The sequence below is a fragment of the Protopterus annectens genome, chromosome 2.part2 (assembly GCF_019279795.1).
Source record: "Protopterus annectens isolate FY-2018-M chromosome 2.part2, PAN1.0, whole genome shotgun sequence".
Taxonomy (NCBI): domain Eukaryota; kingdom Metazoa; phylum Chordata; order Ceratodontiformes; family Protopteridae; genus Protopterus; species Protopterus annectens.
The window spans coordinates 296,310,588-296,338,286 of record NC_056730.1 but is presented as its reverse complement, the minus strand read 5'-3'; the positions used below and the strand labels follow the sequence as shown (position 1 = coordinate 296,338,286).

The 27,699-nt window shown below is 42.9% G+C and overlaps 1 protein-coding gene across 1 annotated transcript in view; it reads right to left on the bottom strand.

The window, feature by feature from the left end:
* Positions 1-27,699, bottom strand: part of CHD1 (chromodomain helicase DNA binding protein 1) — a gene marked incomplete in the record, with an annotated part of 4,694,407 nt that overhangs the window by 536,938 nt on the left and 4,129,770 nt on the right. Inside the window, 1 exon segment of the mRNA XM_044063873.1 lies at positions 23,436-23,555. Within this exon segment, the coding sequence (XP_043919808.1) occupies positions 23,436-23,555 (120 nt within the window).

Genomic DNA, 27,699 nt, shown 5'->3' with positions numbered 1-27,699 from the left:
ATTTACTATATCACCACCTTTAGGATTTTGATAAATTACCTGTAGAATCCTAAATTTAAATGTATGCATCAGTCCATTACTAGACATATGTTTAGCCAATGCATTTAAGACATTCCTTTGCATGTCTGATAGACGTGAACTGATTCTTTCTTTTAATTTTCTATTGGTCTTTCCTATATAGAAACAGTTACATTGGGTACAACTGGCAAAATAGACCACATTTGATGTATTGCTTGTACCCCAGCCCTAAATTCAAATGTTTTCCCACTTAGTGGATGTATAAATGAAACATCAGTATTAATATCAGTACAATGTACACAGTTCAAACAAGGTGCCGTCCCTGGTTTACCCATATGGGTCTTAGTATCTTTGCTCATTCTTACATCTTTATAGCATAAAAACTGTTAAAGATTATTTTCTCTCTTATAAGTAAAGCTTGGGCTGTAAACTATTAACTCATTAATTTCCTGATTGGATGTTAAAATAGTCCCAGTTTTTTTCTAATGATTCTTTGTATAATATCAGAATGTCTATTAAATTTCATTACATAATTAATTTTACTATTAAAGTTAGATTTTGTAGTCAAGATATTTTTAGGTTCCTTATCTAACCTTAATAAATAGGGCTTAGATGTAGTCTCTCTCATACATATTACTTCTTTCAAGAACAGAGGCTATGATAGCAATATGATTGAACAGTCTAAGAAAGAAGTAAAAGAATAAAAATTTCAGATCATAATCACATTCAGCTGAAGGTTCAAAAGGAGGTTGAACAATGGCTTGTAGCACGAAGTTGAGATCCTAAAGTGAAGCAAGATTTCTATGAGAAGCCAAAGAGGATTCTTTAAAACCATTATGGAAATTAGAAATAGCAGCTAATTGAATTCCTACAGCAGACTGAGAAACATCTGCTTTAAAAAGTGAAGCTAAAAATTCTAGGACTTTATTGATGGGTGCTGAAAAAGGATCAATGTTATGAGCCCAAAAGGTAAACCTCCTCCATTTACTAGCATAGAGTGTATAGGTAGCATGTGAGAGGCTAAGAGTATATGATGTACCAGAAAAGACAGTGAGGGATGCCTGGCTATTAATGGAATTAGAGAAACCAAGCTGTCATCTTGACAATCACAATGTTCATACGGATTAATCACTCTGGATGAGAAGGATTACTGTGCTCTTCAACCTGATTGCTTTCTGTAGGAATCTCAGGATTAGTGGAATTGGGGGGAAAAGCATGCAACATTCCGGAGGGCCAAATGTGGAGAATAGCACCTCTAAGTGACTCCCCCAGAGGGGGGATCAGGACAAAGTAGTTGGTGCACTTGTTTAGGGGAGAGGCAAATTACATTGCAGCAAGGCTGGCCCTACTGACATAAAATCCTTTCCATCACTTTTGGACTGAGAGACCACTCGTGAAGCAGGAGGATACACCTGCTTAGTTTTGTCTGCTATCAAGCTGGAAATCCCCAGAATGTAAGTTATCAGAAAGACTTTGGAAGAGATCACCCGCTGCCAAACTCAGAGCTTCTCGACAAAGGGGGTAAAATCTAGATCTCCCCTGACTGCTGATGTACCAAACCACTGACATACTGTCCGTTTGAATCACAATTGCTCCTGAAGGAAGAGCAGTCTGAAAAAATGCTTGCAATGCTAAAAGCACTGCCCTTAGCTCCAGTACAGTGGATATGCAAGTTGGCTTCTGTGGGGGACCAATTGCCTTGGACAGTCTTGCCCAGATAATGCCCCCATCTGTGAGGTGTCTGTGGTCACTGTGGTTTGAGGTTGTGTTGGGAGAAAGGGACGGTTAAGAATATCATCATCAGGTTTGACATGGATTGGTGTAACTTTGACCACTGAGACACTAGCAATCATTGTAGTATCTTCATGTGGTATCTTGCTAAAGGAACTAGAGTTATAGCTGCAGCCATGGAACCCAAAGCTTGGAGGACTAAGCAAGCAGACACTTTTCTGTTGCTAATTAGCTTCTGTACCTGAATTCTGAATTTTCTTTTTTTAATCTCATGGGGGAAGAGAAGTTATAGAAGTTTGAACATCTAGAATGGCTTCTATGAACTCTAAATTCTGAGTTGGGGTCTCAACTTTTCATAATTTATACTTATTCCTAGATGACAGCAAATGTGGAATACATGGTCGCTTGCTTCTATCAACTGATGCCTGGTCGGAGTGGTAATGAGCCAATCGTCTAGATATGGAGTCACTCGGAATCCCTGCAGTTTCAAATAGGCTGCTACTACTGACATACACTTGGTAAATACCCAGGGGGCTGTGGTGAGACCAAAGGGCAAAACTCTGAACTGAAAGTGATTGGTTCCTAGCCAAAAGTGGAGGAATCCTCTGGATCGTTTGCCCATCTTTATATGGTAATATGCACCCTGAAGAGCTACTGAGCACATCCAATAGTCTTTTTCCAAAAATGGATGAATGGACTATACCATGACCATCTGAAATTTGGTGTGGCAAACTGATTTCTTCAGGACACTTAGATCCAAAATCGGTCTACAGTCCCCTGTCTTTCTTGGCACTATAAAGAATCTTGAGTAAATTCCGGACGGTCTCTTGTCTGGTCAGACTCCATGGATGACTTTTTCTAGCAGATTTTGGATTTCGAGAACTGCTTGTTCCCTCTGACTGGGTGGAATGTCAGGGATTTTCTGGCATACGTGAAGAGGAAGAGAAAAGGGAATTGTGTACCCCCTGGATATAATCCTCTGCACCCAAGCATCCGATGTTATTTGTAGCCAGGCATTTTGGTGCAGGGATAAGCATCCCACGACTGCCTCCAGAGGAAGACAATCGGGTCTCCTTTCAGTAGCACTGGTAGGATTTACCAGAGAAAGCATCCCTGAATCCCTGATTTTGCTGGCCACCTCTGCCTTGTGGGAGGCGTCTTCCACTGAAGTTCCCCCCTCTGCCCCTAGGGAAGCTACCTCCATGTGTGTGCTGAAAAGGCCCTTGGGACTTTTTGAGCAACATTTTTCCAGTGCTTCAATGATTCCTAGAGAATGGTCATTGAAGAGTGGAAAAACTGTCCACAGCAGAAAGGGTCTTTCCATCTTTCTCACACCTGGATAAAGTTTCTCTAACCTTTGGGCCAAACAGGTACAATTCGTCAAAGGGTACATTGAAGAATAAAGACTTAAATGTCTCCACAAAGTCACACAGGCACATCCAAGCATGTTTCCTAATGGCAATACCTGAACCCGCTGCTTTGGTGGTCCCTTCGGCTGCATGAGCGATGAGTCTCATGGACGAATTGGACACAAGACTTCACGGTAGCCAACTGGGATGCTACATTTTCTTGGACGTCCACAGAAATGGTTCCTGTGAGGGTATCCGATAACTCCTTGTCCAGATCCCTCTAAAGTATGGTGAAGTGTGCCAAGAAATTGAAGGACCTTAAAGCAAAGGTCGAAAGAACAGACCTGCTTCCAAAACCTATCCATCATTTGAAACGCTCTGCTGGGTGGATGGATAGAGGAACTCTCTTTTGGCCAGTTCCATCTTTGTGGCTGCAGCCATGACCAAGCTAATCCTTTGGCCCAGAACTGATTGTTTTAGGGGTGGACAGAATTTTGTCAGGACTCCTGGGGATGGGTTCACTAGTGTCAGGGGCCTTCCACACCCGCTGAGAGATCAACTGAATGAGCTCATCAGCAGGAGGGGTCGCCCAAGAGGTAGAGTGTCGAGTGCCAAAGGCCTGCAAGCAGCACTTCTTGGAAATATTGAAACAGTGGGGTGGGGTGGACTGGATGTCTCCAAAGGAGACATCATCAGGGGGTGACCTTGGGGATCCTTCACCTTCATCGAAGTCAGTCTCTTCGGTGACTGATTCTTCTGAGGAATCCAAGTGCTTCCTCTTGTACTTTTTCTTCTTAGGGACCTCATCAGTGGGGTCTGGGAGGTATAAGAAGAGGAAAGAACGGTTATCTGAGACTCCAACGGTCTTGGCACTCACTGACTCAGTGGGAGTGGAGGATGAATATCTGGGAATGAGGAGGAAAAGGACATTGGCACCAAAGTGGAAGAGACTGACTGCTGCAGTCAGAGCTCTCTCCGTGGCCTCAAAAGCTGGAATCCCAGAAGAAGGAAGGGAGCCTGGAACCAAGAAGGACTGCCTCTGAACCATGGTCACTCCCCTCTCTGAGGAAACAGCCTCCGATACAGAGGCTGGAGCAGAGTTGATCCGTGCTGAAGCCCCAAAGTGCAGAGACTGTTCAAAAAAAAAAAGTGCCGACTCTGGCCCCTCTGAGCTGGCAGGACAGACTCGGCCCCATGAGGCCTCAGAATTGAAGGGACTGACTACCTCTGAGCAAGAACTTGTTCCAAAGATAGATACATCTCCAGAACCAATGCAGTCAGTGCCAGATGGCCTGGAGCAAATAACTTTGCTGCTTCCAAAGAAGTCAGAGGAGGAAATCCTGGAGTGGTAAAAGGAATAATCTGCTCCCATACCCAAGGGGGCTGGGGACGAAAATGTACCCGACAACCCTCTTGCCCAGAATATCTTATTCACCAGCCACTTCACATCATCTTCAGTTAAGCTCTTGGTGGAATGGAGAGAAAGGGTTGAGAGCAATTTTGGGCTTTCCAGAAAAGGCGAAGGCAGCCTTCCTGCAAAGAAGTCAACAGAAGGTGAATATGATGTCCTCAGACGATCCATAATGGAAGGCACATCAATCTGCTTACTCAATGTCAAAATAGTCGATAACAGAAGAGATGTCTACATTGAAAGTTTTGGTTTCAAAAAATCAAAATGCTCCTGCACCGAAACGCTAAGTGCCGAAGACTTTGTCTAATCCCATAAACTCTGCTCCGTAGGTCCTTTCAAGACTGAGGTTTTAGTAGAGGAGTTGGTTGGTTTCAAGGGTTCTAAAGGAACTGAAGACTTGGCCTTTTTGAGGGCAGTGCTGACAGAGTGGAAGGTATTGATAGGCTTCTCTTTTTTGTTTTTTCTATAATGCTGCAAGACAAACAGGAGGAAGAAGAAGACAACATCGGTCTTACTCTTGGCTTTGTCAGCACCATATAAGGCCTCACTGAAGGCTGATGGAAGGATACCCTTCAAAATAAGTTTATTTCTCTCCCTAGTACCCTGTGACTGAAACTATGGCATATACAGCAGTCTTCTTCAAGGTGAAAAGGATCTAGGCAATAAACAGACACAGAATGTGTGTCTGACACAGGAATTATGTACCCGTAATTTCTGGCACCTTTTGAAACCAAACAAATAAAAATAAGGCACAAACTAATATAAAAATGCAGCAGACTTTACCACATTGCAAAACTCCTCCAGACAAGGTTTAATTTACTAAAGAAACTAATATAAACCAAACAAATAAATATGATCTGATGAAGTTTCAAATACTGAGATAAAAGTGCTTATGTTTTATGTTTTTATTCATTGAATGAATAGGACAACATCTGCAACATCTGATTTCTGATGTCAGAAAGATGCTGAATTCAACAGGCCAGATGAATTTTTCAGAAAACCCTCTTACCAACTGGCACCGGCATGAAGTCCCTTTTTCCCCATTTTGTATATGGGGTTGGGGTATCACACTGTCAGTGACCAAATCATCTAGAGCCAATGTTCACACCACCAAATGACTAGTTGGCTATGATAAATGATTGTGTGATCCAGTGCTGCCTCTGAGGAAGTAAAGGGTGTCTTAACAGTTTTGAGAATAATGGGACCAATGGTGTAAGTTAATAATGTTCAAAGACTGCAGTGTCAAGTAGCAGAGTTGCTCGATCACTTAAGAGTAGCCAGTGAATTTCTGAAGTAGAAGGCAGTGACAGATTCTGGGGTCAACAAGAAATATAAATCTACTAACTTTTCTCACAATGGCCTGTACTAAGCCGAGTGAAAGGTAAACTACAGGAGATGCACAGTCAAGTCTTGGCAAAAGCATGCTGTTTGTCAGGGCTTTTCTGGCATCAGGAGAAAGCAGTTATGAGTCTTGTAGAACAGCCTTGGATGATATGGTACTCTGTGTGATTTCTGGATAAGACTGTGGAATCCAGGAGATCAAATATCTTTGTTATGAAATGTGCCTTTATGCAATTGCTTACTGTATCGTTCATACAAATGGAATATTCATTAACTAGATGTGGTGCCATATGAAAGTCCCGACTGCTTATGTACCAGGGTATATTGATAATGCTTTGTGAGATTCTGAACCAGAATGCTGTTAAGCCAAAAAGTAGTATATGATGCAGATGGCCAGATACACAAGGTTATATACAGTGAAAAAAAGGCAGCTCATTTACAGGCCATACTAAAAGTAGTCACTTGGGCAACATATTTTCTAAACGTAACAATTTGGAAATCATATCCAGAAGCAGCAATGGGTTCACTGGAGCTGCTCTGCACGGGCTCTTGCAGCCAGTGTCAGGGAATTTACTACCATTCAGCATGCAGTAGCGCTGGCAATTGGTTATGGCTATTACATCAGTAATGTAGTGAACATAGTAAAATTGTGAAAGAAACTTGGTATAACAGTAGATGTTCAAGGTAAGATCACTCTTCTATTACTACTTCCCATTCACTTTCCCTGCTTTCTGGGTCTAGACATCCTAACGTTGAGGTGGGTAACAGTCCCCCTCCCCAATCTGTTCTCCCTACATATGTCTGCTGTACAAGGCCTTTGCTCTGGGGACTAAGAGGAGAGAGAATTTTCACAGCTGGTTCATGCCTTCATAGCACAAATCACCATGAGGCAGGCCATGGTAGAACTTTTAAGAGGAAGTGTGCTCTAATGGGGGTTCCTACTCTTAGCCTTATGGAATAAAGTGAGCAAAGACAGAGTAACTGGATGTTTGCCCAACTCGAAGGGGGAAGGGAACCAAGTTCTTGAAGTCATGCTGGATGTTGTACATTCTGTGGCAGAAGTTCAACAGGTTGTAGTTGCTTTAACAGTGACCTTATGCAAGAATTTATTTTTTGTGTTATGTTCCTTACACAGTTGCAACTTTTCCAACATTTTTCACCTAGGGCAGTGTTTTACCTTTTCAAATGGTTTCAGAAGGCTTTTTTTTTTGAAGCTACAAAACATAAATCTGTACTCTGTAAATGTCTGAATCAGCACTGTTTAGAATTAGCTGAGCTACAGAATATGCTTGCCTGACTTTAGTAGGTCCACAATGATCAGCGATGAACTTGTTCCTACATGTTTAATGAAATTTAATTATGGTATTTTTTATAATTTGATCATTTATTTTGGATTTTTTTTTGCAAGTCAATGCTACATTTACTGACAAAGGAGAAATCATTACTGCATCATCTTCTGTATGTTTTTTAGATCATCTTAGAGAATTTCAACATTGTTTATTAAAATAACTGTGTTACCCAACGTGTTGTCATCAATATTTCTGGTTATTCATAGCCCGTTTCCCACATTTATACCTAAGAATAGCCCTAGTAAAAGGAAGCCTGTGACTTTTTGCTCTTACTTTCTTACCAGTTGTTTTACCAAATGATATTTATGGAAGACTGCGGATTCCTGTCAATTCATGTTTAATGAAAATGGTGCGATTTTTCATTTCTTCAGACTTCAGTGATGAAGAAAGTCTGGCCTATGCCCATGGATGAACAGCCCCCTCCCCACACACTCAAGGCCTAGTACCTGATACAGACCTCTAACCCTATCAGACCCTCCTTGGCTGTTTAGCCAGAAGAGATTGAGGTTAACAACAAGCATTTCACTTGGCAAAAATACATCCTACCTACATTAGTTGTAAATGTTACATCATCATTTTTCCCTTGATTTTCAGGGAGTGTGTTCACTTAGTGGTTCGGCAAACTGGTATGTACAGCAGCTGTATGTGTCCCTTACAATCTCTAGCTGCTGTCACAGGATGTACTGTTTGTGGGGTATGCATGCTGCTGAATGAATGATCATATGAAGGAAAAAAAAATGAACTGTCACTTGAGATCATCATCCCAGTCAGAAAGGTTCATGAAGGAGAGTCCCCATACATAAAAGGGATAAAGGTCCAAGTGTGGAATCTGTTTGCCACAGTGTAAACAATTAACTTTCTCTGACATTAGCCAAAAAGCAAATTAAACGTTCCTCAGCAGGGTACTTGGCTTTAGACGTCTTCTTTTTTTGGTGCAGACTGACTGACACACTGCTGCTGGCTCCGATGGCAAGAAAGAACTGAAGTCATGGCGTCAACTGACTTCCTTTATACCCAAACATAGGGATGTCGGATAGGCATCTGCCTGTGTCAGGAGAAGTGGAAATATTCTCTGGTAGTCGGACCGGCCAAGGGTCTTCATGGTGGGAAATCCCGCAAGTCAAGACTGCAACACTGAACCGCGAAGGACATCTACCCATAATTGCACCTCGGGTCTACATCAGTTTACCAAAAACTTTCTTCGAATGCATTTTCATCGAACCCTATTCACTGAACCCTATTCATCGAACTACTTTTCAGCAAACTGTTAAATCAGAGAAACTTCTTCCTAGAGAAAGGAGACAGGTGACATTTGTTACACATTTGTCTAATGGTGGTGGTGGTGGTGGGGGGGGGGGGGCAGCAGCCCCCGACATTGGTTTGTTTAAAATTATATAGTTTTTTGTTACAATCACTCTGGTGGCCAAGTAGCTTTTTTCTAGGGTAAACGTTTTGCTGATTTGACAGTTTGATGAATAGGGTCAGATGAAAAGGCATTCGATGAAGAAAGTTTTCGATAAACTGATACAGACCTGCTGCACCTCAAATTAAAGTCCTTTCTAAATAAAGGGATATTACCTGGAAAAAAGGACCACTGAACAGTAACCTACACATTTTTAAATTTCAGAAAACACTGAAGAGTTTTAATTAACTCAGCTACGTTGACATACCTTTGTTTTATATTTTAGCATCCAGGTGCTAAATACTTCTGGAAAGCTGTCAGAGAATTAACAGCGTGTTTAACGAACATATCCTACTGCTCTTCAATTGATGACCTTTTCTTTGCAAATAACTATAACAATTTCAGAACATCAGGGTAGCTGTACACAACTAGAAAGCAGATTTAATCACACACACTACGTACACAAGCAGAAAATTAATTGTTTTGATAGTTCCTTTAAGACTTTACGTCACATGCTCCACTTTAAAGAAACAATCAAAAGGCATCTACATGTTACTAAAAGGCTCTAACCTTTGGAAACTGAGCCCAGCTTTATGTAAAATGGCAGTATCTTGCATGTCTAAGCCACTTGCCTATTATTCTATCCATTTTCCATGGCATCTGTACCATCACACTAAGCATGCACTCATCCCCTTGTCTATCATACCATCATCTTTCTCCCCACAAGCCTTTAGGCCAGCAGCTACTATTGTTCTTTTATTAACAGTTTCAAAAACTGGCATTTTCTCCCAAACTCTAAAGCATATCAACAGTTACAGAATATTCACTGACATTTAACAGTTTTCACAGGGGCCCAAGTACTATGACCACCATCTATACAGTCACAGACATTATACTCAGTAATATGAATGTCAGGTTGCTGACAGGTTTCATCGTCCTTGATGCAATTCACTACTCTGAATCATTCAGACATTCCCTTTAGTGACATAATAAAATGTTGTTGTGTCTTTCGGCTTATCCCGGTTAGGGGTCGCCACAGCGGAACTCCGGTCCGCTAATGTTTGGTAGTGGATTTTTACATGCCGAGTTACTGGCCCTGACGCACAACCTTCAACGAAGGCACGTTCATTCATGCATGTCTCCACACAGAAGATGCTCTAGCTGAGAATCGAACGGGACAACGTCTTGCTGTGAGGCGACAACGCTACCGCAGCACCACTACCACAGGATAGTGACATAAAATAAAATAAAAAAAATCTGTTCTGCTTCAGGTGTCATCATCTAGTCATAAAACTGGCTTTCAGATACTGCTTTAAGATTTGTTTTGGTGATTTTGTCTTACAAACAGGTTACTTTATATGTGGAGCTCAAGGTTCTTTCTTAAACAAGATTCTTTTTCCTTGTTCTAAGGTTCTACTAGGGACTGAGTAACAAAAAAAATAAATAAATAAATATATATATATATATATATATATATATATATATATATATAGGTAACCAGCTATTTGGATACGGATTGTCTGGAGACTAGTTTTCCCTCCCTTTTAGCTGCAAATGAAACAAAGTTGACCTATGTTTATGTTACTTGTCCAGTCCAGATAGTATCTTAACATCCTACCAGCATCCAAGGAATTAAAGATCCTCTCACTTTTATGCTGAGTTTGGAAAGAACACACAGTTAACCCTATATTGATTAAAAGACAGCTCCGTGACCACTTTAGGTATTATGGAAGGGTATGTGTGCAGGCCGACTCTGTCTGTGGTGAAAATTAGGAACAATCACGGCATGTTAGCACCTGTAGTTCAAAAATTCTCCTAAGTGATATAATGATAAGCAAGAAAAATTCTTAAAGTTTGTAGTATGCTGAAGCAGCTGGTTAAAAAGTGACATGGTCAGTTTTTCAAGAACAAAATTTGTGAACCACAGAGGAATAACACCCTTCCGTCAGTGCTCTTAAATGTAGTATGCACTGCAACAACTGTTAAATAAGGGCAAGTAAGACCAAAGGATGTTTACTGACAGAAAAAGTACAGTTTTGTACCTACCATAAATGTAGATGTCCGAGAGGAATGCATCTGCAGTCTTTACAAATGGGTTGTCCTGTCGTCAGGCAGCCCTTCGGTCGGCCGGATTCCAAAGTCTGGGTCTGGCTTCGGCTGGTGTCGCACTTCACCCAACGTCATTGCGGCAGTTATTCGGGTATAAAGGTATCAGCCGATGCCATTTTCCTCAGTGTTTCTTGCCCCAGATGCCAGGTGCCCTCTTGGATGGCTAAATTTGGATAAATGCCAAAGTTTCCAAATAGTAGAGAGCAAACACACAAAATAAGCATGTATGTACATATATACAAACAAATACACCATAATAGATCCCCCCCAAGCTAGCTGAAGATTGGTAAATACCCTAGGAGTACCTCAGAGGGGAAGGAGGGTGGGTAATCCTGACTGCAGATGCATTCCTCTCGGACATCTACATTTATGGTAGGTACAAAACTGTACTATGTCCTTCAAGGATGCATCTGCAGTCTTTACAAATGGGTAGAATACCATAGCTAAACTAGGGGAGGAGGAAATGAGAATAGATTATGGTGTAGTCAGGATCCCTTGCAAAACAGCAGTGGCAAAACCAGCACGGGATCTAGAGTATAGAGGTAGGTTGTAATGTTTGGCAAATGTATGCACGGAGGTCCAAGTAGCAGCCTCTATAATGTCCTTGGTAGCCACTCCTCGTAAGAAAGCTGTGGTAGTGGCTGTAGCCCTTGTGGAGTGAGGCCTGATGTTCTCTGGAGTTTTCTTTCCATGGTAGGAGTAAAAAAATCTAATGCAATTTCCTATCCATTTGGAGATTGTTTGTTTAGAAATTGGTTTTCCTTCCTTTCCTGTTGCATATGCTACCAGAAGCTGGTCAGTTTTTCTATTGTTTTTTGTCCTGTCCAGGTAGTAGCATAATTGTCTGTGTACATCCAAGGTATGTAAGAGCTTTTCTCCCCTGTTCTGTGGGTTGGGGAAGAATGTAGGAAGGTGGATAGCCTGATTTAAAGAGACTCTGGATACCACCTTAGGCATAAATGTCGGATTTGTTCTCATGGACACTCTATCTTGATGGAAGATCAGGAAGGGTTGTACTGCCATTAATGCCTGTAGTTCAGAGACCCTTCTTGCTGAAGTTATTGCCAGCAGGAAAGCAGTCTTCCAGGATAAGTATTGTAATTCTGCTGTTGCTGCTGGTTCGAAAGGAGGTAGAGTCAGTTTTTCTAGCACAAAGTTCAAGTCCCATGCTGGCAATGGAGGTTTCCTGGGAGGTTTTACATTTTTAATTCCTCTCAGAAACTGTCTGAGCAGAGGATGCGAGAAGACAGGAGGATCCAAGCTGTATTCTGCTGAAATAGCTGATGCATGTATCTTGATGGAAGAATAGGACAGGCTTGTATGGAAGAGCTCCGCCAAGTACTCCAGGATGTTGGCTATGTTCACCAGTGTCACATCTTGCCCCTTTGCAGTACTCCAGATGAGATATCTTTTCCATTTTGCTGCATAATTCTTTCTTGTTGAAGGTCTACGAGCCTCCAGGATTATATCTTTAACCCTTTGGGATAAATTTGGGTTAATTGCTGTTATGTGATTTTCCAGGCAGTTAGCTGCAGAGTTTTTAGGTTTGGATGCAGAATGTTGTAGTTGTTCTGTGTTAGCAGTAATGGTATCAGGGGCAGTGTCCATATTTGATCCCGGGACATGCTCCTCAGCAGTGGATACCAATATTGTCTTGGCCAGTCTGGGGCTATCAGAATGATCCTCAGACGTTCCTCTTTGATCTTGAGAAGCACCTTGTGCATCAAAAGAAGTGGTGGGAATGCGTATGCTGTCAGGCTTTTCCAACTGAAAGATAGGGAGTCCACCTTCCAAGCTAGTGGGTGGTAAGTCCTTGTGCAGAATTTCTCCAACTGGTGATTGAATGGGGATGCAAACAAGTCTACTTGTGGTAATCCCCATTCTCTTGTGATGGTTTTGAAGATGTCCGGATGCAGCATCCATTCGTGGGCATCTGTTGTTGTTCTGCTTAATATGTCTGCTAGAATGTTTTCCTTCCCTGGTACATAAATTGCCTGTAACTGAATGTTGTAGCTCAGAGCCACATCCCATAAGTCCAGTGCCAGCCGGCATAGAGAGTATGAGTGTGTGCCTCCCTGTTTGTTGATGTACCACATAACTGTGGTGTTGTCTGTCCTTATCATCAACTGGCCTTCTTGGAGAAAAGGTCTGAATGCCTGGATTGCCAATTTTACTGCCATCATTCCTTTTAGATTTATGTGCAGATGCAGCTGGTCTTGAGTCCATAGGCCTTGAATGCACTTGTCCATCATGTGTGCCCCCCAACCGAGGTCTGAGGCATCTGTCATGATGGTTTGTCTTGGTTGACTTTTGCAGAAGGGCAATCCTGTGTTTGATTGACAGGCCTGAGCCCACCATAGGAACTCTTGCTTCAGGCATGGGATCATTGGAATTCTGGTTTCTAGGCTGTGCTTGTGCTGAGACCACAAATTCTTTAGGTACCACTGTAGCTTTCTCATATGCAGCCTGGCATGAGGGACCAGTATTATGCAGGATGCCATGAAGCCTAGAGCTTGTAGCACTTTTCTTGCAGTTAGATGGTTCTGCTTTGTTAATGCCAAGAAGTAGAGAGGAAGTTGCTCTTTCTTTTCTGCAGTTAGAAATGCCATTTGTTTTGTTGTGTCCAGTTCTGCACCCAGAAAGGTTATTCTTTGGGATGGAATCAGCCTTGACTTTTTTGTATTGACTGTATATCCCAGGGCTTGCAGCAGGTAGATGACTCTTTGTAAGTCTTCTGTTAGTTTGTTTTTGTTGTCCGCTTGTATCAGGCAGTCGTCCAGGTAGGGATAGATTTGAATCCCCTGAAGTCTGCAATGAGCGATTACTGATGCCAGGCATTTTGTAAACACTCTGGGCGCAGTAGATAAGCCAAAGGGCAATGCTGAGAATTGATAATGCTCTGATCCTGCAAGAAATCTGAGGTATCTTCTGCAAATTGGTCTTATGGGGACGTGCAGGTATGCCTCCTTGAGATCTAGAGTTACCAGCCAAGACTCCTTGCACAGCATGGGAAGAAGCTGCTGTAGGGTCAGCATTTTGAATTTTGGAACAATGAGGAAAGTGTTTAAAGCAGACAAGGCTAGCTTTCCGCCTAAGGGTGCTTCTAGTTGTTCCCTGGTAGGCGGTGCTAGAGCCAAGTCACTGTGATTGTCCTGTAGTCGTGGTGGTGGCTGTATCTGTGGCTGTACCTCGCTGGTTGTTAGCCTGCCACTGACGTCCCCTGTAGGCACCTCTGGATTGACCCCTGCCTCTTGAGCGCCTATTCCTGCCTCTCTGAGCTTCTTCCATCTTCTTCAGCACCTGTTGTGCACGAGAGTCAAACAAATTGATCTTGTCCATGGGAGCATCCAGTAGCTTTGATTTAACATGATCTGGTAAGGCCTGCTCTTTTAACCATGCATGTCTTCTGATCACTGTGTCAGTCATGGCTGATCTAAAGGAAGCCTCCAGTGCATCATAGCCGCATTTTAAGGAATGGTTACTGACCTGCTGAATGTTATGTACCATTTCTTGAACAGATTTTTTGTCCAATGGTTCATCCGAGGACAGTTTTTTAGTTAACTGGTCTAACATAAATTCTTGATACTGGATCATGTGGAATTGACAGTTCAAGGCCCTAGCTGAAAGAGTAGCAGAAGTGTAAACTTTTTTACCCCATCTCTCTAAGGCCCTAGATTCCCTTTCAGAGGGAGGTTTTTGGTAGAGGTAGCTGCTACAGCCTTGGGTCCCTGGGAGATAGTTTCGGGATCTGCAAAAGGGGCCTTATACAAACGATAATGTGTGTCCGGAACCCTGTAGTACCTATCGGGCTTAGCAGGGGCTGGAGGAAGACAATCAGGAGCAGTACAAGCATCATTAAAAGCATCATCCACAACAGTAAGTACTGGAGGAATGGCTAAAGGCCTATGCTGTGGCAAATGCAAAAAGGTTCTAAGCCTTTTCCTAGAGTCTGAGAAATCCTGGCCCTGCCATTGAAATTGTTCCCTCACAGCATGCAAGGTTTCCCCAAAAGAAAATTCCTCAGGTGGAGAGGCAGAAGGAATGGACTCTTCTGCATCAGAGTCCTCATAAAGAGAAAAAGGGGCCTCTGGAGGGTCTGAATTATCTGATTCATCAGAGGAGCCATCTGAAGAAACTGGCTCAGGGGGCTCTACTCTAGTCCTCTTCTCTGGAGGTGGGTGAGAGGCCCTGTCTGGATGTGTTTGGGATCCCCGGATCAAGGAAATGAGATCCTCTGCTAGACTAAGCATTTGTGAACTAGAACTGGGCCTGTGAGAGGGGGTCTTAGCAGGCACAGTTTTGGTAGTCTTTGCTGCTTTAGCCCTGGCAAAGGCCTTAATCGACATGGATGCAGGAGGCCTAGCAGCTCCACGTGCAGGGGTAGAAATATCCAAAGGGATAGTATCTGATAAATCCTGTGAACCTGCAGGAGCAGGTGGGATTTCAGTAGCAGATTCAGCCAAGCTGGATGAGGCCTCGGTAAGTGGCAAGCTTCGGCGAAGGAAGAACCGTGGACTCTGTTTCAGCCGAAACCGAGACACTCGCGGTTGGCTTAACCGCGGTTTCGGCCAAAACCGCGGACCGCGAGTGTCGGTCCTTTTCCTTGCGTTTTTAGAAATTTGCGTAGTCGGAGTATCCGACGGCATAATGTAAGCAAAAGCGGAGCCGAAAAACTCTTAAGCAAATTCAGACCGACGTCTAAGCGTTCGTCGGTTAAAAGAAGCACAGGCTAGACAAGCTGCTACGTCGTGGTCTGGGCCTAAGCAAGGTAAGCAGTAAGAGTGGAAATCTTTATGAGGTATTTGTTTCCCACAATTTAAACAGTTATTCACTTTTTCTGACATTGGCTGAGGCAAGAAAGAGTCCCCAACGGGGTACTTAGCTTTTTAGAAGTCTTCGGTAGTAGTAGAAGTATTCGGTAGTAGTAATCTCTGGTTCTGACCGACCGGCACTTGCGAACAGCTTCTGCTTCGGGCGCCACGCGGCAAGAAAGACTGAGGAAAATGGCGTCGGCTGATGCCTTTATACCCAAATAACTGCAGCTATGACGTTGGGTGAAGTGCGACACCAGCCGAGGCCAGACCCAGACTTTGGAATCCGGCCGACCGAAGGGCTGCCTGACGACAGGACAACCCATTTGTAAGGACTGCAGATGCATCCTTGAAGGACATCCAAGATACCCAACCTGTTTACTTGGACCAACTTCAGTCAAACAAATTACAACCAAACACTCTAGTCATGGGCGATTTTAACTAACCCTCCATTGACTGGGAAACATATGCAAGTACCATAGGTTCATAGGTTGGTACTAGGCTATCTGCCCAAAGGCATTTATAAGCCTAGCCAGAATGTGTTGGCTTTCACCACCCCCTTAGATTAGTTCCCTGTGCCTCTGTCCAGCAGAGCCACTGAAGTGATCCCCGAGGTAAACTTTCTGTTTCCCATCCACTCGTCAAGGTTTCTTTTGGACAGTGTTAGCAAGGAGCTCTGCCTAATGTAGATTGGGATTTTGTTCCAAAGCATGGGAAGTCTTTGGGACAGGAATCTATCCCTCCAGCACGTCCTATTTATTGTTATGGTGAGGTTTAGATCCCTAGAGCATGTGGCTCAAGGGGATAAGGTTTTCTTTAGGTGGAGCATGTCCATCAATTCTGGGTTGAACATGGCCTTGTATGTCAGGCAGAGATCACCTCTGAGTAGGCAGTATGCAACAGAGTACAACTACTGGAGTTTCTTCGGTCGAGTTGCATAGGGCATCTGTTTGAGGCCAGTGATCCTCTTGGTGTGGTACTTCTGTGGTCTTTTCAGCTGCTGCAGGTGTCTTGTAAGGTACATCCCAAATTGGGCATTGTACTCTATTGATGGGTCTGATGAGTAGAGGGGCACAATGGCCTCTTTTGATCTGGATGCGAAACCTTTTGTGATTAGGTGGGCCACATAGAAGGATTTTCTAACCACTTTGGCAATGTGATTATCAAAGGTGAGATTACTATCTACTTGGATACCGAGATCTCTTATTACGTCTTCCGTATTTAGAGGGCTACCAACTATGTGGTAGTTTGTGGGTACTTTGTTTTTTCCAAAGGGGATGACGACTATGCACTTTTTGGCACTTAGCTCGAGGCCAAGATTTTGACACCAGGTATCCATCTCAGTGAGACCCTTTTGGAGGATGTCTGTGTCAGCCGGAGAGTCAATTATAGCCCCTAGTTAGCAGTCGTCTGTGAACTTGGTCAGCCATAGTCCTCCTGTGGTTGCCTGTACCTCTGAGAAGTATATGCCGAACAGTAGGGGTCCTAGGACTGAGTCCTGGGGAACACCACTTGTAACCGGTTTAGAGTCGGACCTAGCTCCTGCAACTCTCACCATGCGGGTTCTGTCCGTGAGCCAGTTGGCAACCCATCTTGTGACGTAGGAGTTTATGTTAAGGCTGGTGAGCTTGTCTATAATACCAGAATGGGGAATGGTGTTGAAGGCCTTAGCTAGGTCTAGGTAGGCTGTGTGTACCACCTTTCCCTAGTCTATAGCCTTGGTAACTGTCTCAAAGAAATCCACCAGGTTTAGGAGGCATGATCTGCCCTTAAAGCCAAACTGGGTAGGGTCCAGTGTTTGGAGGTTCCCAATGTCTCTGTTAATGAGTTCCATCATGATGTGCTCCATAGCCTTGCAGACCAAGCTAGTCAGGCTTATAGGGCGATAGTTCCCGGGGTCTGTTGTGGCTCCACCTTTGTGAAGTGGAATAACCATTGCTGTGCGCCACTTTATGGGTATGTAGCCAGTGGAGAGGCTGAGTTTGAACAGTGTGTTTAGGTAACGGGTTAGTTCATCTTTGAGCTCGTGTAGGATGCAGTCTGGGACACCGTCCGGTCCCATTGATGCTGTGTTTTTGGCTTTGGAGAGGGCTGTTTTAACCTAAGTGTCTGTGATTTCAAGGTCTCTACATTCTTTTGGCATGGTTATGGGCCCCTTTGGGGCTGAGAGGGGGGTGAAGTTTGTGCTGATCCTGTCTGCCAAGATTTTGGCGAGATCGGTCGGTTCAGTGTATTGTGTGCCATTCTGCACCAACTCAGAGCAGATCTGAGCATTGCCACTTATATTCTTGACATATCTAAAGAATGCCTTGTGGTTATCTTTGGAGTCCTTGGCAATTTTTCTTTCAAGACTCGCCTTGGATGACTTTATGGGGGGTTGTAGTTTTTTTGCTGATACTGATCAGGGATGTCTTCCCTTCTTGGGATTTTACTCTTTTCTGTACTAGTTTCCTCCTTCTATTGTATAGCTTGTTTATGGCAAGAATCCAACAGACTGGTTTCCTTTTCTTGGAGGAGTGAGTCTTGGTATTGCTTGGGATGGCACAATCCATGCATTCTTGTAGCTGCCCATAGAATGCATTAGTAAAAGATTTTGCAGCTTGGACAGTGTTATCCTTCAGCATGGGGGCGTTGAAAATTTCCACCTTGGTCTTAAGTAACATGAAGTTTGCTTCTGAAAAGTTTTTCACGGTGGTTTTCTTGTCCAGGGGGTGGGGGCGGAATATGGATATCCAAAGTGATTTGTTTATGGTCAGATCTAACCAGCGAGGGGTTGACCTCTGGTGTGGAACACCGGTCACCCATGTTGGTGATGACCAGGTCCAATATGTCGTCACCTCTGGTGGGAGTGTTGACCAGTTGAACCAGGGTGTTTGAGTTTATAAATTCTAGGAAAAGTTGGGCAATGGAGTTAGTACTTGAGTAGTTCTCCCAGTTAATGCTTGGGTAATTGAAATCACCCAATATTAGGGTGTTTGGTAGGACCTTTATGTTTCCCAGTGTTTCCAGAAATGCGGAATGGGGGTCCTGGGACATGGTGGGTGATCTGAAGCAAGCTACAATATGAGTTGCAGTTTTGCGCATTGTTAGTTGCATGTGGATGATCTCTGAAGCATCGTGCTGTGCCACTAACCTGGAGGTGTGGGTATCCTTGATGAATATGGATACACCCCCGCCTTTTGTATTTTGGTTTGGGTTCTGTGGCCGAAATGTGTGGTATGAGTTGTAGCCTGGTACTGCTGGGGTGCTCTCTGGAGCCTTAAACCACGTTTCTGTTACTGCACATATATCGAGTTTCTCCATACTAAGGAGTGCCTCGAGTGCGTGCATTTTGAGGTTTAGACTTCTGGCATTCGGTAGCATTACCCTCAGTTTTTTGTTACTTGTGCTATTTACGGCGGTGGGTTTGTCTTTTGAGCCTTGCTTAAAAAAGGCACTATGGGGGTGGCAAGAGCCTTGGCCAGTATTCAAAAGCCTAAGGGTGACAGGTGCAAGCCGTCTCTAGCGAAGCAGCATGGCTTGTCAAGCATGTCATCCCATGCAGACACTTGATCCCCTTTGAATGACACCAGAAACTTAGCCAATTGCTGAAATCGAGATTTTTTTTCTTTATACCGTGGTATCATTCTTGATGAGGGAAGGATGCTACTCAGGGTCAGGGTCATACCGGCCTGGGCTATGTGATCAGAGAGCTCTTCCATGTCTCTTTTCAAGTAGTCCAGGGAGGTACGGCTCAGCTCATTTACACCAACATGGACAATGACAGAGTCATATTTGTACTTGTTCTGGAGTGACCTGAGTGCTTGTGTTATGTGGCAGATCTGGCACCCGAATGGCAGCTAACAGTAACATTCTCCTTATTCAGCCTAGTGAGTGGGACGTCAGTGTACCTGACTATAGAGTCACCTATTACTAGCATGTTGGGTATGTTTATTTTTCCTTAAGGGCTGTGATTGCATGGCACGCTGGTTTTGTGAAGTATGTGTTTCGTGGTTTGTGTTGGGGATGGGGGTTGCTTGGATGTTTACTTTGGAGGTCGCTGTCGGTTTTGCAGATTTTTATTTAGAGCCTCCGAGTATGTTTTCAGGTATTTATGTGTGTTTTTTGCCGGTGCTGGTTTAAAGGGTCTGAGTAAGATTGGTGGTGTGATGCAAGTATTTCCCTTCTCCTCTTGACTGTCTGATCCAGTCTTGGGTTGACAGAACTTAGCCTCTAGTATGGCTGTGTAACTGCATCTCTTGCATGTATAAGTGTTTGATGGTAGGAGGAAGGGGTTGTCTGTGTACATGAGGCAGTTGTAACATTACCTCAAAATGCCCAGATTCACCAGTTGGACTGGAGAGTACACCTGAAACTGCCCTTTGGACATGCCTGGATAGGAACAGTGAACCGTTTTACTGGATGGCTTGTAAGGTCGAACAGAGAGCCTTGTCCTTCTGTACAGTACAGGAGGGTCTAGTGCAAGGGTTTATAAGTGCTTGCTATAAGTTTTGAGCAAGTGCCGGGCTAAGAAATGAATGGCTTGAGTGCTTAAGTTGAAAGTTTGTCTCGTTCCAAGGGAAAAATTGAAGAGGAGATTTTGTGGAGCCAGGAATAGTTTTACCCTAGCTAAATGGCGTGCAAAACTGGGGAAATACGATATTTATAGCATGGAAATGAAAGAGATAGAAATTAGCCCAAAATGGCCAATAAACTACTAATTGCTCACCCAACATGCTCACATAAAGGCTCCTGGACTTTAACACTAATGCCCTGGAGCAAATAGTATGACACCAACAAGGGGCTCAAACATTCTCGATCTGGTCCTCGCCAACATGGGTGACTACTGCACCTCCACAAGTATAGGACCCTCACTGGTTAAACCTAATCAAAAATTAGTCACATTGGAAGTAGCTGTAACACCCAAACTCCTTTAGGTGAAATCAGGCTAAAAAATTCCACCCAATCTATAACCAGTCTTATCTGTAAGACCATGGAACTAATCATTATGGACCTAATAAATAAGGATATAGGTGATCTCCAAATCCTTGATCTGACCAAGTTTGGTTTTGTCAAAGGCAGGTCACGACTGTTAAACCTGGTGGACTTCTTTGAAAACATCAACAGAGCCACAGATGAAGGCAAATCTGTGCATACAGTCGACCTTGACTTAGCCAAGGCCTTCGACACAACCCTATATTTGGACATCAATGATAAACTCTCCCAGCTGAATATCAACCCTTATGTCTTGTGTCATCAGGTGGGTTGCTAATTGGCTCACCGATAGATTAGACTCAGTCAAAGTTGGAGACTTAACTTCAACCAGCCCTGTCACCAGTGGGATTCCACAGAGGTCAGTGCTGGTCCCCCTGTTTTTGGAATATACTTCTCAGAAATTCAGGCCAAAACAGAGGGGCTGTGGCTCACTAAATTTGCTGATGACTACAAATTAGATGCAATCACTGAATCCCCAAACAATGTCAATACACTTCAATCAAGAGGGACTAGCACAAACCAATGCTTGGTGCCAAAGCCATGGACTCAAACTCAATACAAAAAAATGCATTATCATACCCTTCAGTAAAAACAATATCCCTGCAGACTATCAAATAAATAATAATATCTAAGTAACAACTCGGTAGTGAGAGACTTGGGAACGCAAGTTGACTGCAGCCTAAACTTTGACCATCATGTGCCTGCTGTTGTAAAGCAGGCATTCTATGTCGCACACCTTACTAGCAAGACATCACCTCAAGATGGAAAGAGGTCATAACAGCCCTGTACTTGACCCTTATCAGTCCAATAATGAACTATATTGCTCCCTTTGGTATGTACCTTACAAGGCACTTGAAACAGCTTGAGAAACCTCAGTATTTCTAACCAAGAAAATTCAAGGTCTCCGGCATGTCATACACTGACAGACTGAAGTCACTCTCACTGGACTCAGTAGCATACAGACTGCTAACAGAAGACTTATTCCTGGCAGACATAGCAATCATGGATCCAAACCTAAAAGAGATATTGCACAAATGGGATTAGGGTCACCCACTCCATGGGACCTTAACCTGGCCTGCAACAGAACCTGCTGGAGAGACAGGTTGTCACTCTTCTGAAACAGGCTACCAGTTCACATCAAACAAAGCCCCTCTATGACCCTGATTAAGCGTAGCCTGTATGACTTAACGGGAAGCCACAAATCCCTGCCAGGATTTCACCTATGACCTTCTTGGATATAAGCAGATCATTTATATTGTGTTTCTCTATTATTACATTGGGTACACACTGGTAAGCTTATAAAGACCTTAGGGTCAATAGCCCAGTAACCACCTATGAACAAGAAAGCTGTTCTATGGATTTTTGTTCTCATACAAAAAAAGACAGAAAACCTGGTAAGAAAGATACTTCTTCTACAGACCATGCCACATGTTGACCAACAGATGCTTAGCATCAGTGCAGCATCCATTTGTGTGCATGCATCACAATATAGGAAAAATGCTACATCACTGTTGGCCTAAAAAAGGATGACAAATGAGGACGGGGAGGATTAAGTGTCAAAGACAAAGGCTTATCAGGCAATGACTCCATGGAACCAGAAACATCAGACCTGTGAAGGATTGACAAGATCTCTAAGTCGAGGCTACTTTTGTACATAACTACCAGGTTGCTTTTCTGTTCTTCAGTGGCACTTAGGTTTATGAAACTCATTTAGGTCCATATCCTTATGGATGGCACACAAGGGTGGAACTGTCCTTACTTTGGAGTCAGGCTTTTTTGGTGTTCTGCAAAAGTGTACAAATATTTTGCCATACTATTCACCAACTTCTTTCTAAAATATAAGCAGCCTTCAAGTTGAAGTGAGACCGTCTTCACTTAGCAAAACAAACTCAGAAGGTGGAAATCCTTTTCCTTTTGCAGGAACTGCAAGCACACAAGATGTGATGATCTCATCAACCTCAAAAAAAATTTCCAAGAATGCACTCAAAACAAGTAAAACTCACAAAATATACATTACACAAAAAGAAAGAAAAAAGAAAATCACAAAAGGGTATGTATCACCTTGCAAGTCCACCTGGATGAGACTAGGGGATTAAATACCAAATGCTATAATGTGACAAAAAGAAATAATGTTGTGGGCCACACTCTCCTTTGTCACTACTGTCCTTCTGACATCTCCAGCATGGGGAGGTGAGAACTTCACCAAGAGGACATACAAACCTCTGACTGGATGGACATGATTTTGTGGCCAATTTCCATTTACGATTAATAAAAGCATTGCAGCAGTAACTAGATCTCTCAGCTGCCCCTATTTTGGAGGAACACTCCAATTTTCAGGCTTAATTTACTCCCTGCACATTGTGTCCCTATTTCTGGTGGCATGTCCCTATTTTCAGGCTTGACATTCCCTTTCGCACAATTTTCTGAATCCCCCTCATCATGTTTTTTTGAAGCTGTCCAGTACACAGAAAACCACACTACATGACCAACATACTAGTGGCGATAGTACTTTAAGGAAAGCACATCTACTTTACACTGTCTTTGATAATGTGGTTATATTCTTCCATCATTTTTGCCACTTTTTTAAATATGTGTTCATGAGTAGGACCCCGCATTCTTGCTAGAAGCAAGGGTAATGTTGTCTTTCGTATTCAATTTTTATGCTAATTTAGTGGCCAGATTTTTGTCTAGGTGCACCTAAGTTTCAGGGACTTTGATCATGTTTTCAATATTTACAGGTTGAGAGGTACAACACTGGCAATTAAATCCCCTCACATACTGTATGAAATTTAATTTACATGTAAAAGACAAAACTCCTTCTATACTTATACAGCAAAACAATCTATTTAAACAATTTAAAAAAAGCTTTTTTGTTATCAGCAAGTGATGGTTTGGGCTAAAAAAAGGCAAAACAAACAAATAAAGCAAAAGCTTACTTACCCCAGAATACCTTTGTGCTTCCCGTCTCAACAAGTCTTTATTAAGAAGTTTAATGAGGTAGTCTGCTCTTGTTTGCAACTGTTTTGCCTGAGGCTTCTTATCTGGATCATCTGGTAAAATCTAAGGAAATAAGAAGTGCATGTTAAAATGTTTTACAGAAACAAACTAATACACAAGAATCACAAACAAATGCATTAAATAACTGCTACAAAATCATACAAAAAAACAGTGTGCCTTTTCTCTTGTCAAAGGAAATTTTCAAAGTATGGAATTGTGACTTGTTAGCAGGCAAATTCTGATCCCTGCAAATATGTAGCAGTTTCCCTCTCCTTTCCAAGATCTCAGAGAAAGTATAGTTAAGAGATTAGGGCATAAAACCCCTCAGCAGAAGATGCAGGTATGCACTGGTTGTTTAACTTTTCAGTTTAATGGTTTCACTACTCACTTTTCAAGCCCTGGCTTTGAATCTAAGAACTTTGTTTTTCTTTTTCAACAAAGAACCCAAAACACTGCCTTAGCACACAAGAAAGGGTGCTGAACTACCTTCCTTTCTGTCAACCCATGCACAACAGGCACCAACTGCTAAATGTATGTACAAAGATTACATCTGCTCCACAAACAATGCATTCTTGTATTCCATCCATCCATTCTCAACCCCTTTTCCACATTTTGTACATGGGGTTGGGGTGTCACTTCAACAGTGATAATTATCTCCAGCCAAGGCTTAAACTGCTGGGTGGCTTATCCCTGCTCCGGTAGTTCATACATACCACTCACTCGAACACACACTCCTTCCTGCCTATGGCCAATTTAGTGTGTCCAACCCACCTACTCCAAGTTTTTGGAGTTTGGGAAAAAACCTGAACACCCGGAGGAAACCCACGTGACCGCAGGGAAGACATGCAGACTCCACACTGAAGGCAACCCAGCAGAGAATTGAACCAAAGAACCTCTTGCTGCAAGGCGACAATGTTAAATGTACCACCACCGTGGCTGCCCAGATGCATTCTTTTATTACCAGTAGATAAATGAGGAGGCACTCTCTGATGAGTCCTGTGAATGGGTTCATCCCCTCCACTACCACAATCTGAAATTTCTTTTAAGGGTCGATATTTAGTGCTGGAAATGAAGTGATACCATACACTACCTACAGAAGCATAAAGCCTTAGAGCCCACCAGCCAATTCTTGACCACGAATGAGTACAATTCTTGTGGCTAAACACATACCAATAGAAATGAATATTAAACAATGCAGGTTTCACAAAGTACATACTTAGCCAATTTGCACAGAACTACAACAGAAACGGAAAGGAGAGATTGGGAGGCTAACTGTGACCCACTCAAGGGTCCCATAGTAAAACAAATGATAATGAAATTATGTGTTAATCCAGCAACATGGGCTACCCTTTACATGCCTTATGAATGCGAAGAATCCCATCCAGTAAGCAAGATGGCCCAAACACTAAAGCTAAGAAGGATAAGCAGTGATATAAAGAAAGCCCAACTCCAGCTGCCAAGATTGATACAATAATGCCTGATTAAAGCCTGCATCAGTGACCAGCTACTCAGAGCATAGACATACATTTAATGACTATTTTCTTAACAAGCAGGCATAGCTCTAGTTGGCAGGTATTTGGCAGTATATCGTCCAGTTTTCCTGGGCATTCAGAAGCCATGTATCTGAAACAGTGGCATGTCCTTAAGGGGTCATTTGAATATATCTCATGGGTCACTATATGAAGTTTAAGGCATTACAAAAAGTAGGGTCCTTCCATGAGACACTTCAGGTCTCGTAATGTCTCTAACATAAAATTAAGGTCCTAGACGGGTATAGGTTCATTAACAACAGGCTTCTGAGAAAGGCACTCTTCAGAAAAAACTTGCAAATTCTTTGTGCTTTCTTTGAGAAGGTCACCAAAGCAATGGATGAGAGCAAAATGGTTCACACTGCCTATCTTGACCTGGCCAAGGCATTTGACACAACACTCCAATAGGGCATTGTTGATTAACTCAAGTGGTTAGGTACAAACCCTTGTCACTCACTGGATAGCCAGCTGGCTCACAGACAGGACTTAGGAAGTTAGAATTGAGGTGTCCACCTCTACAAAGAGACCAGTCACAAGTAGAATCCCTCAGGGATTGGTCCTGGGACTGGTCCTTTTTGGCATTTCCTTCTCGTAAGTCAAGGCCAATCTCAGTGGCCTCTGGCTGACTAAATTTGCAGATGACTGCAAATTAGGAGCTGTCACTGAATCCCCTGTCGACATAAATGCTCTCCAGGAAGGGATGACACAAACTGGTGACACAGCCAAGGACTAAAATTAAACATCAAGAAATGCATAATAGTATCCTTTGGGAAGTCATCCACTACTGCTGTCATGCTGGCAACAAATCCCTAAGAGTTGACCCTGTAGTCAGGGACTTGGGGGCACACACAGACAGTAATCTACCCTGTGACCATATGTCTAAAGTAGTAAGGAAATCTATCGTGTTCCTCTGTCAGGTAAAATAGAACTCCAGAATGGGTTTTTGGGGAAGGTCTTTTCAGCCACAACACTATTTAGATTTAATTTAGACATCAGGCATGTGGACCTTATAAGTCAAGCAATGCCTGCCCCAAGAGATCATGCTCCAGGAAGTGGACATTCAAGATGCACTGCCAGAGCCTAGTCTTTGGGAACAGCCTCAGCCATGCCATATTACAGCAATAACCAATGCCTGGGTGTGGGTAATGCTGGATTTACCACCCACTGTTGGTGTGGTTTGGACACGAGGGCGAAGCCAGAGTGGCAAAACAAAGACAACCGTGGGTAAATCCAGCATTACCCACACCCAGAAGTGGGCTATTGCTATTATACAATGACATTATTTAAGAAAAAAAATAATTACTTTTCTTAAATAACGGCATTGTATAATGCCTCCTTGCGGCCTTTCCGCAGCTGTCTGGTATTCTGCGGCAGTTCTGATGTACTGCGCATGCGTTTGCAGTACATCAGAGTTGTAGGCAAAACCAACAGAGAAAGCAAGACCACTGTTGCTTTATACAAAGTATCTCGTTATGTTAAAGGAGTTTAACATAGCGAGACAGCTTTAAAAAAAGCAACGGAGAATCTCCTTTGCTTTTTTTAAAGCTGTCTCGCTAAGTTAAACCCATTTAACATAGCGAAACACCTTTAAAAAAAGCAATGAAGATAGGAAGATCTCTGTTACTATTTTTAAAGCTGTCTCGCTATGTTAAACGAGTTTAACATAGCGAGACAGTGTGTAAAAAGCAACAGAGATCTTGCGTTCTCCATTGCTTTAAAAAAAGAATTATACTAATGGAAAAAGTCCGGGTGACCGGACCTTTTTCCAATAATATAACTCTGATTTACAACATGCACGCTGACCAATCAGTGTGCACATTTTAGAATATTAATGGGGGGGGGTCGTTGTATAATAATGCATATCTAACAGGGGCCGCTGCCCAAGCCATAGCAGCAGTACAGAGAAAATTTACAGCAGTCCATAACTCCTGTTAAATATTGGGGAGTACACTTGCGATCCTAAGAAAAGTGAAGCTGAAAGTGGGAAAAGGGAAGGAAAAGTGCAGCTGCAAGTGTGAAAAGAGAAATATACGCTAGACTTCAGACATAAAATCCCAAGACATTTCTTTTGCTCTGCGCTACAGCAAATGCAGTTCCCACAACACAAGATGCTAGACAGGTGGACCCCTCTACTGCCAAAAAAATTTAATGATATTTCAGTGAGTGTCAGAATTCAAGGTACTTATGTGCCATTGCCACCTTAATTTTTGCAGTTCTGGGAAATCAGAGTTAAGGACTTGCACTGTGACAGGAACTTGTGTTCCACATGGAAGCCTTCTGCAGAAGCCTCTAAGAATTTTAACCAGCACCCCTCTGACCCGAGAACAAGGCTCTTCCAAAGTCTTGTCCACAAGGGAGAATTGGAACCAGAAATATGACAAACCTGAAGAATCTGAGCAATACTGTGGCAAAGTAAAAAGGTTTTTGCTCACCCTGCCCAAAGGAATAGAAGTCTTATCAGATGAAAATGTGCTGTGGTCTCTATATCACATGGCAGCCTAATGATTGCAAAAGGCACAGTTGCAGTATGAATTTATATTATTAGTCATTTCACTTAGCTATAAACATGCAGTGGGCATGTGCCTGCCTGGCAACAAAGGACGAGGTTTCCATGATACAAAAGCAGCATGTAATGACAACAATAAGGACGGAAAAATTTACATGCAATAGAGCATTTT